Here is an 11,062-nt window from a genome sequence, read left to right as displayed (position 1 = left end):
GATTTAAAGGGGAATTGTGCTGCAGACAATGCACAGCAGCAGCATCTGGAGCAGCCCTGGGGACCGGAGCTCCGGTTTTGACATTGCTGCACACACAGCACCAGCCGCAATGACAGCAGCTGCCTGGAGTGGCTGCAGGCAGCAGGCAGGAGCATGAAGTAGAGAGATCACTGCAGTGCTCAAGATGAACTCCTCTTTGGTTGGCAACCAGAGTGGCCGACCCTTCTGCCTCCTGGCCATTAGCTATTTGGAGACCATCAATTTTTGCCTCCTGGAAGTGGTTATTATTGTGTTCCTCATGGTGCTGATTATTTCGGGCAACATTATTGTGATATTTGTCTTTCACTGTGCACCTCTGCTGAACCACCACACCACCAGCTACTTCATCCAGACTATGGCGTATGCTGACCTCCTGGTGGGCGTGAGCTGTCTGGTGCCTTCTTTGTCTCTGCTGCACTATCCTATTGTTTTAAGTGAGTCCTTGGTTTGCCAAATCTTTGGTTATGTGGTATCAGTGCTGAAGAGCGCCTCCATGGCCTCCCTGGCCTGCATCAGCATCGACAGATACATCGCCATCACGAAGCCCCTGACCTACAACACTCTGGTTACCCCATGGAGGCTGCGGATCTGCATCTTGACCATTTGGCTCTACTCCTGCCTGGTCTTCTTGCCCTCCTTTCACTGGGGAAAGCCTGGATATCACGGGGATGTGTTCCAGTGGTGCGCCAACTCCTGGAACACCGACCCCTATTTCACCCTCTTCATTGTGGTGATGCTCTATGCCCCGGCCGCTTTCATCGTCTGCTTCACCTACTTCAACATCTTCCGCATCTGCCAGCAGCACACCAAGGAGATCAACGAGCGGCGCGTGCGCTTCAGCTCGCAGGACGGGGAGGCTGGCGAGGCCCAGCCCTGCCCGGACAAGCGCTATGCCATGGTCCTCTTCCGCATCACCAGTGTCTTCTACATCCTCTGGTTGCCCTACATCATCTATTTCCTGCTGGAGAGCTCCAACGTCTACAGTAACCGCGTCGCGTCCTTCTTGACCACTTGGCTTGCCATTAGCAACAGTTTCTGCAACTGTGTCATTTACAGTCTCTCCAACAGTGTCTTTCAGAAGGGGCTGAAGCGTCTCTCGGGGGCCATCTGTGCCTCCTGTGCTAGACAGAGGGTAGCTAAGGACTCCTCTACCTCTAGGAGCAAAAGATCTTCCAATGGATGTCATGTCTAGGACGCCCATCAGCTGGACTGGGAAGTGCAGGGACAATTGCATAGATTGCAAAATAACTTAGATCCGATTTTAAGATACCCAGATTTGCAAAAAGGTTTCTGAGAAATGCTGCTGACATAGAAGGATCCGGAGCACATAGCGTTGTGGTTTCGCTTTAAAAAATGATTGCTGTGGAGGAGGCTGTGGAGTTTCACCTCCACATTCATTTTAAAGAATAAAGCTGTATCTTGACACTTACCTCTCCAGCTGGTGTGACTGAATGGAGTGGGTGTCTGAGAGCTTCGGCAAAATGTAGTCTTTCTTACAGCTTTACTGGGTTCTTTGGAGATTCGTGCTTCACATGTAAATGATAGATCTGAAGTGGAAATGTCACAGTCTATGGTATATTACAGGGATTTTTTTAATATATGCCAAAGTATATTGACACAATGTTCCAGCGTCAGAACAGAAGGGGCCAAACAATTTGTTTTTCAGTGCTACCTAGACAGGACTTGTAGAACAGGAGTGAACAATGTGAACATTTCAGTGTGAACTCTGTTAATGAGCCGTGGGTGCAGCGATGTGGTCTGGGCAGTCTCACTCCTAGGGCTGATCTGGCTCCCGTGCCCCGTTTCCCTGGTAGGATGCATGTTTGGATCTGAATGCGGCATCTGCGTTTTCCTGTTTGTTGTGAAGTAAGAAGAAAAACTTGGATCAGACCAAATTTAGCAGTTAAATAAAATGTGTTTTGATAAGCTAAGAGAAAATACGTGTTGCTTTATGATACCAGAATTGTGGCAGCCACTCAAGGATGATGCCAACATGTGAAAATTGTTCTCAAACCAGTGGAGAAATGCCACGGGTTTGTATGTGGAAATTTTCTCAAGAACAACTTTAAAAATAACATGTCCCCTTTTTTTTTTTTTTAATCTAAATTCTTCTGATATTTTACATACTGGAACTTAAGGGGAAAGGAAAGAAAACAATTGTCTTCTAAACAGCTAAGGGAACTATGTTGTAAATTTAACTGTAGTATTTGAGTTATTCATAAGTGCACAGAGCTAAATCAGAGACATTTTTCTTTAGCCTTCATGGGATTAAAGATGGTTCAAATATAGCAGGAGCTAAATCCTGCTGGCAAAAGCATATCTAACTGGTCAGACAAAGGCAGTATCTGAGGAACCAAATCTCATTGACCACAGCTTGTTCAAGCTAGCCTAGATTAAATGTTTTGAGTACTGTCATGCTGTTAAGAAGGCAGAACGGCCCTCAAATTGTTGAGTTTTTCCTAAAGAATATCCTTGTCTTTTTACTATGCCATTTTGGAAATGAAAGTGAAGCAAGTATTCCTGTAGTGGTGGATTGCAGTGTCCCTGGTGCAGGGCTGTCCCTCTGTCTCTCCTGCTCTGAGAGGAGGTTGTGCCCCCAACCATCTGCCCTCTGTGCCTCTCCTTGTGCTTCCCGTCACTGCCTTGGGCTGCTGAGTGGGGAATTCCCTGAGCTCCTCTGGTACAGCTGGTGTGCTCTTAGTCACAGTGGGAATGAAAAAAAGGGAAAATAATGTGATATTTTTAGAATTGGGGTAATTCTCTTGGCCAAAAGGAAGGCTTTGTTTTTGTTAAATCGTTTCAAGTCTGTGTTGTTCTAGATCAAGATCGTATTTTTAATACTCTGCCCTGTCCCTCCTGCAAACTCCCCCCTCCTCTCTGGTGTGCTGTGAGCCCTGGCCTCTCCTCTCTCTTGCCTTGCCCTGGGGGATAGCAGCTTGTCTCTGCCCCATCACATGCCACGATTGCTACAGCCCGGCCCTGCTGCCCATCCACATTTGCTCCAGTACAGTCTTGTGGGGCTGCCAGTGAGGAAATGGGGAAGGAGAGAGAGAGCAGCAGGATGAAGCATTCCTGGCATGGCATGTATTTGTCAGCACTCAGTGCTGGTACACTTGAGTTCCTCTCCTGGATGTGTGTGTACCTGTTCAGGGGGGAATGGGGCAGAGCCCCCTGCTACTGCTGCCTCCTTCTGTTGGAGGGCCCTGGGGCAAAGCACTTAAGTGGCATCTTGATCAGCTTCCAGCTATTTCATCCATAGTCAGTCCAAAGCTCTCAAGATAAACATCCTCTTCAGTTCATCTGAAATTTTAAGAGCACAGGTTGTCTAAACCCTGCTGCCTTCACGCCACCATTTCTTGCAGTCTGTAGTGAGGAGCAGAGGGGCTGTGCTGGCTCCTGGCAGACGCACCTGGGGCTTTGCTGGGCAGAGCCCTGCAGTGGGAATTTGGGTTAGACACAGACAGCCATGGTGGGGAGCACAGACCTGCAGTGGGGAAAGAAGTGGGATAATAAGCTCCTGCACCTCCTGGCTGATTGTCTCGAGTGCTCTGTGGGTGTGATGGCAAAGGTGGGCTTTGGGGAGCAACTCAAGGGCTTTAGTCACTAATATCAAAGTGTGTGTGTGGTATTTTTGGAACAGCCTCTCAGGTAAACTCCCCGTAGCCTTTCTCTGACTCTTCACCTTATCTAACATTTCCAAGTCTTTGAAATGATGCAGTGTATCACTGAAATAGCATTTGATTGAGCTTAATAGAAGAGAAGAATCTGCTGGGGCCTAAAACCCTCGAAATGGCAGTTTTGGGTTTAAGGGGAAGCTGCAAAGCAAAGATTGTTGCTTTTAGAGTTTTTAATGGCTAAATAGAGGGTTTAAATAGGAGCATTGTGTGCTAGTTTTTGAAAAGTTTGAAAGTTTTTGAAAGCGGTGAGGGGTCTAAATCATGGCATAGAGATTTAACTGGAGCTGAAGCAGTTGCTCCTTCAGCCCTGAGCCTGGAATTGCACTTGGAGCACGGTGGCTGATCCAGATGCAGATGCATTCTTGCAGCTGTTGCTGCTTTGCAGCAAAGGTTCAGTTCTAACATTCCTGACAGCCAGGCTGTTTTCAGTTGCCTTACTCATCTCCAAGTCTTCCTCAGCTCAGACATTTCCTCTAAGAGGTGAAAATCAGAATCTGGAAGTCTCCAAGAGATAAGGATGAAGAGGAGTTGCAGCCAATTGATGCATTCAAGTTTCATCTACTGTACAGACACTTTTAGTGTTGCCTCATTAGCTTGGTTTTAGTGTCAAATATTTCTCTTTTTGTCTCTGTTAATTTATTGATATTTTAAAAATTTAAATTACCTTTTTTGCCTCTTAATTTAACATTGATGTAGTATGTGTAGTATGTGTTTAGGTGTTTTAAATATTTATAGCATTTGGGTCTGTTGTCTTCAGTGAAATTGCAGGGGATGAATTCTGTTCACTGTGCCAATGGTGGGAAAAATAATTTTGACAAACATGACTTTGTTTCTCAGCAGAGCATTGAACACCTTTTGTCATGCACCCAACACAGGCACAGGGGTCCTTGCTAGGAATGGTCAGGCAGCAAATTTTCCAGCTGTATCATTTTCATCCTCCACATCTGAAATGAATCCACCTCTGGCTCTGTTTGTGTCTGGGTGCTTTGGAAATCAGTGGTGAGAGCATTGCACAGATGAATGCCACACTGAGGAGAGGACAGAAATCAAATTGCATCTTCATAAAAATGGGGCTGTGATGTGATTAAATGAACTAATTTTGAACTTCCATCTCAGACTATAAATTTATTTTTTATTAGAGTTATCTGCCTCACTTTCAAATTAAGCTGCTGGAAGGTTCAATTTGCAAGATGCAATTCAGTGGCTTTTTTTAGTGCCATGGGAAGGATTTCTATACTCACAGCTTCTCAGAAGATGGTAATTTGCTTCATGTAGAAGTCCTTTTTTATTTTTTTTAAGATTACTGGAAGTTTAGGTTGTGATTATGTTGTCATTTTCCAAATATACTGGGAAAATAGCTGTGAAATATTATTTTTTTATTATCTCAATCAAGGGATAGTATTTTTAAACTCAGCAGAAATCTTCTGTGTCAAACAAAAGTTTTGCTATTATCTACTGTTAATTTTTTTATTAAATGTTACCAGTTTCTACAGTCTTTATTTGTTTTTGGGGAGTTTGTTTTTAGGCTTTTTATCACTCAGAAATACGTTTCTACTACTTGGAATTCTGACATGGCTCAGTGTCAGAGTGCCAAGGGGCAGTTTTGGATATTTGTCACCAGTCTTTGACAGGAAGAAGGGTACAAAGTACTGAGGCACAGAGAATTGCAGGAGACAGAGAATTCCCAATGGCATTGTTCCCTCCCTCTCATATAAACACTTTATGTGTGAGAACCCTAAATTTCAGTTTGTCTCTTCTGAAAAAAGACACTTCCAAGGCCTGGATGTGATATGAGAGGGAAACATTCATTGTGCAAATTTAACATGGAGATTTTTTGCTATTTATCATGGTGTTCCCAAGTGCTGTGATTATCAAGGCAGTAACTCCATGAGTCAGGAAGTCTGAAATTTCAGTCTGATCTTACTTCACATCAGGGTCTGAAGTTGACAGAACTTCTAAGTGAGGTTGGTGCTTTAAAAAATATTTCTTAGGAACCAGTGTGTGAGCACATGAATCTGCCTTCAGACTGTACAAACAAAAGACCCTTCTAAAAATTTTCCAATTAATCTATTTTAGATGATTTAATAATAGGAGGTGGAGGTTTTGGAAGGCTTTTTTGTTGTTGTTTTAGCACATGTTTGGTTCTGAGTTTTTGAAGCACCTGCTGAAACTTTTGCCTGACTTGGCCCTTATTTTGTTGTTTGGTTTAGAAAAGCTTCTTCTTCCCTTCCATAACTTTGTGGAATACAGCACATCCTTCCCCTGGCGTCATTCAAGATAAAACTCAGATTTTAATCCAAGTTTATCCAAATGTTATCTTAAGTATTCCCTATACAGTGAGTGCTGTTGTGTGTATGGGGCTGTGGTCAGGCCAGAGCTGGGGTGGCTGCAGCTGGTCAGGTTTTACAAATGTCTCCATCAAAGCAAACAGCCCCTCTTGGGGTGGTGGGAGAATGTCCCACCCATTTTCACTGCAGAGAAATGTGTTCTCCTGCCTTCTGAGCTGATGTCTTACTTCCAGTTGGTATTTCCATTATTGTCTGTGCTTTGCAGAGGTACTGCTTCGAAAGAAGTTTCTGCACATAAGCAAAGACATTTAATAAAGTTATGGTTTTGGGAGGGGATAGGTCTTCAGATTTTAAATTTAGCAAGTGTAGGACCAGGTGCTGTTGTGTTCAGAGAAAGAAACTGAAAGTCTGAAAGTTGTGGCTGATGGGAACAAAGAGAGGAAACGTGCTGGAGATGGGTCAGAACAATGGGGTATTTAATGTGAGTCATTTTCTTTACAATGCACACTTTTAAATATGGAGTTCAACCTTCTTGCTTTGGCTTTGCTGCTCCCTGGAGGCAGCTCCTCTGAGCCTGAGGTCCCCCACACCCAGCCCAAAGGATTCCCTGCAGACCTGAGGTGATGATCAGCTCCTCATTTGAGCTCAGGTCATGTCAGTCCCTGTCACTGTTGCCTGTCTGAGGTGTTCCAGGACAGGGAGTTAATCTGATGGGATATACTTTGTTTGGTCAGCTTGTCAGTTTTTTTCCCTGTGACATTGCTTTCTAGACAGGTGAAATGTTTGTTTATGGAGGCAGCTTCCCTGAGCTGATCACAGGATGTGCAGGCTCTGCTCCAGGAGAGCCCAAGAGGCAGCAGGTCCCTGTGGGACAGACCTGTTGGTGGGTTGGTAACCAGCAGCTTTATTGTCTGAGAGGTTGTAGGAAGTGCTGAGTGGATGCACATTGCATTAGATGATGTTTAGAGTAGGGCTTTAGAGAGACACCCATGTTTGGAAGGAGGGGATTGGGGAAGGCTCCCCCTGCCTGGATGTGAGGCCTGAGCTGCAGCCCAGGGGGCTGGGACAGAGCAGTCCTGACTCTCTGTTCTGACTTCCATTTATGAATTTGTAAGATGAGGACAGCAATTTTGTAATTCAAAGCTTTGGCTTCTTTCTGATGGTCATTACTGGAGATCCTTCCATTAAAAGGTGAAATAAATTCAAGTGGCTCCTCATAAAGATGAACTCAAATCTTGCTGTGCATATGCGAGTCATTTTCAGTGTCACACAGACCACGTGAACCAAGCAATCAAATGCTTAATAAACCAAGTCATTACTTTTATGGTAAATTGAAAAAAGTTCTTCTGGGATTTCAGCTGTAAATGAATCCTTGAAAATCAATAATTAGATTAGTAAAGGATGACGTTTTAATATGCTGGCAGGAATATAGAGGGATTTGTCAGGGGAAGCAAAACCAGACTTTGCACTAAAGTGGCTTAAGTATATTTATAGTGCTAGTGATTCTGTGTGTGTGTGGGATCTTTGGACTATTTTAATATAATGTAAGGCTTTGAGCTTTAGCGAACTCAAGTTGCTTGTTTTATGAAGTTACATTAGTACCACACTGTGAAGTATTTTTAAATATTAGCATTACTGAATATGAGAAGTATTTCATAAAAACATTTTTTAAAACGTTTTCTGTAGATGCTGTCGAATGAATTGATGTTTAGTGTACAAAGAAATAAAACCTGAGGGCTGTAAGGTACCTGTATGTTTCTGATCAACTCGGTTTTTGAGGGGTTAGGTATTTCTTGAGGTTAAATTGTCATTAAAACCTACTAAAAATACTGGTGCAGTTAATCCTTTCAGAGAACAGAAAGCAGCATTACCTCCAGCCACGCTTTTGAACTGTCTGAAAGGATTTGCAATCGTTGTATTGTCTTGACAGACTCATGTCTTTAGAAATGCCGTACAGCACAGTCTTTTGCAAGTTCCTATGCTGATACATTTCTCTCCATATGTAACCTTTGAAATCTAGTTTCTATTGTAATTCTAGCATGTAAACACTAGATTCAATTTTGTATTCCTCTAATGAATGCAACAGGATGGAAACACGTTTGCAATTGCTAATGATGAGCTTTTTTACTGTTCTTAATACTCGTGGGTATGTCTTTTCTTCAGGGATTTCAGAATTGTATTCGTACCTTTTTAAATCGTTTTTTTCACATGCTGTTTACAATTAAACCACGAGCATGGGAGGCTGTGCGTGCATGTGCTTTTAGGTTGCTTTGCTGAATGAAATGCAGTGGAGTGATCTTACTTTAAAGCCTCTCTGTTGTCCAGAGAGGTTGTGGCTGCCCCTGGATCCCTGGCAGTGCCCAAGGCCAGGCTGGACAGGGCTTGGAGCAACCTGGGAGAGTGGAAGGTGTCCCTGCCATGGCAGGGGTGGCATTGGATGGACTTTAAGGTCCATTCCAACCCAAACCATTCCATGGCTCTGTGATGCTCGTTTTTCCCTGTGTCCCTCCTGTCTCCTTGCACCTTTCACAGTACCTGGTACAGCAGAAGCCACCAGTGGGCTTATTCTGGTGTGTCCTGTGGAGATCTGACATTGTCAGAGGTTGTTTTAAGGAGTTTTGTTTGGGAGACAATCCAGCTCCTTACACAAGCAGTGTTCCAACTGATAGTTTTTTCCTGAATATCAGTGAAAAGGTCAAGAGTAGATGAAATCATAGGTGAGAATGTGTATGTGTGTGTTTGTAAGAACTTTGTGCACCTTTTAATGCTGGAAATCGTTTTGTATTAAAAGATGAGAAAGAGCTGTGAGTGTGGAGCCCCTGGTAGGAAGAGCTGTGGGGAAGGCTGCCCCAAAGCAGATTAGAAAAGCAGACAGGTGAATCAGAGGCAGGCTGACCCTCAAGACTCTGATTCTGGTTTAGTTCTGACACAGTGGGGACTGTCTGGGGGGGTTCCTCGATGCTCCTTGGCTCTGCTGGGTCTGCTCTGCCTCAGACAAGGGAAGGGTGTTCTCATGCACGAGGCAGCTGAGGGAGAGTTATGCTGGGGCTCCAGAATTACCTGTTTTGTGCCAACTCAGAGCTGTTGTTGAAGTACAGGGGAGAGGGGTTCTTCTGCCCCATGGTTTTGATAGACATTTCTGTAGCTGATTTTTCAACTAAGACTAATAATAAGAAAAACTACAGTTGAGCCAAAAATGACAAATGTTACTGACTTAAAATAATACTTGGATATTTTTAATTATTAAATGGAATTAGATAAATCGGAAGCATGTAAATATCTGATTCTGAATCTTTGCATTGTTATTTCCGAGAGGTAATTTTGCTAAGAGCTATTAAAACTCCAAGAAATGTATTATTCCCTTTTGAGATGGTGTGTACCCCAGCTGTGTCATACATCTCTTGGCTTGTTTCCTTTTTGCTGTAGATGTACATACATATATATATTTGTGTGCTGTGCAGTTGTACAGTCACTGACCTGCTAAATTGATTGCTTTCCAATGAGTATATCTGTGTGTTTTACATGTGTGTGTATGTATCCCCAAACAAGCAGTTTAACAGGGCAGTGGTTGTACACTCACAGAGTTTAGGGCTTTGTACAATATGTAATTTTAAGAATGTCAATGTGGTTCTTAGCGGATTTTATAAACACTTTTCTGAATCTGTTATCAGCACTTCCCATCCTACCAGAAACTGCACATTTTTCAATGATTGTTCCACTGGTTACATTTTTGTCTGCCATTTGTTCTGGATTGATGTAATCTTGATACTACTAAAATTTCAAGGGCTGTTGACGCATTTCACATAGCCTGGGATTGCCTGTTCTCCAAATATATGGATCATGCATCAACAGTACTAAGTAGCCTTACTGTTTTGCCTAAAAGCCTAGCTAATTTATTTAATATTCTCTCTTTAAAGAGAGGTCTCTGGAAGGGGTGGCATATTTTAGGGTGCTCCTTCTCTTTAAAGGGAAACTCGGAATTAACTAGCAGTACTTGTTGATCAGTGATATTATTGTAGCCAAAGGATGCATGGGTGGTTTAATAGGAAGTTTTTGCTTCAAGTTTCTTGATGAAATGTAGTGTTCTACAGAGCTGTGTGAAGAGTGTAGTTTTTTATTCTGAAATGCACTTGTACACTTTATTTGAAAGGTCTGAATGGATCATAAATACATTTAAGAAATAAATGATAATGTCACATGTTTTCACGGCTTGTCTCAGGTGACTTTTCTGTTCCTGTGCTGCTAAAGGTGTGTTCCTTGGCACTGGGTGGGGCTTTTCCCCTTATCTCCATTGCTCTAAATAGTCTTGGAGGGAGTGCAGGGGCAGGAGAAGCTTCCAGCCTGCTTGGTGTTTGTGCTTTATCCATACATGCTGCAGGGCACCGGAGCCAAACTCCTCGCTTTGATTTTCCTGTGGGAAACTTGAGCCCTAAAAGGAAACGAACAGAGCGAAAGGGCTGGATATCACAAGGGATTCACTTTTATTTTTAGAATTGCACTATATTGCCATATTTGGCCTGAAACTATGCTGTATCAATGCACTATTGTATCCAATTGCAGTGTCTAACCAGTCCAAATTTGTCTAAATTATTCAGGTTTTTTCTACAAATACTTTTGATCTGTGAATGTTCTGGGCGATGCTGACTCCAGGTAACACCTTCTGCAGGCAGCATTCCTTGTGGGAAGTTAACAAGTACATTACTCTGAAACTGTGGTTTGTGTCACTTCCTTGAGGTCTCAGTAACAGGTGTAATTCCTCCTACCAAAACCTTCTCCAGTGGTTTGGACAAAAACAAATGTAGGAAGTGCACTCTGTGTAAAAATGAATGTAAATATTGCTTAATAAAAGTAATTTGGGAATGCCATGAGCCTGCAAGATAGACCTGGTGGCACAGGATCCTGCTAACTGAAAATAGCTTCAAAAGACCATTTAATGTATTTGAATGTACTTAAAATGTACAGATCTGCTCAAAATAACTTATCCCCATCGTGTAATATTACCCCTGCTGCTGCCCATGAAAGCTGCACAGAATTTTGGCTCTCTCTGCATGTTGGATC

The 11,062-nt window shown here is 43.0% G+C and overlaps 2 protein-coding genes across 2 annotated transcripts in view; both read left to right on the top strand.

Annotated features, from left to right (window-relative positions):
- The window catches only part of RABGAP1 (RAB GTPase activating protein 1), a 56,198-nt gene that overhangs the window by 25,074 nt on the left and 20,062 nt on the right, over nt 1-11,062 (top strand). The gene's annotated exons all lie outside the window — the stretch shown is intronic.
- On the top strand, nt 7-10,210 carry GPR21 (G protein-coupled receptor 21). Its single transcript, XM_031057355.1, has one exon. The coding sequence runs from the start codon at nt 185-187 to the stop codon at nt 1,229-1,231; it is 1,047 nt and encodes a 348-aa protein (XP_030913215.1). The 5' UTR covers nt 7-184; the 3' UTR covers nt 1,232-10,210.

Source organism: Geospiza fortis, unplaced genomic scaffold (genome assembly GCF_000277835.1).
Source record: "Geospiza fortis unplaced genomic scaffold, GeoFor_1.0 scaffold27, whole genome shotgun sequence".
Classification (NCBI taxonomy): Eukaryota; Metazoa; Chordata; class Aves; order Passeriformes; family Thraupidae; genus Geospiza; species Geospiza fortis.
The sequence above is the reverse complement of the archived record's forward strand: the minus strand, read 5'-3'. Positions and strand labels throughout refer to the sequence as shown.

What these genes read in the sequence shown, in the direction of transcription:
- GPR21 (XM_031057355.1), top strand. Translation starts at nt 185, where the DNA reads ATGAACTCCTCTTTGGTTGGCAACCAGAGTGGCCGACCCTTCTGCCTC.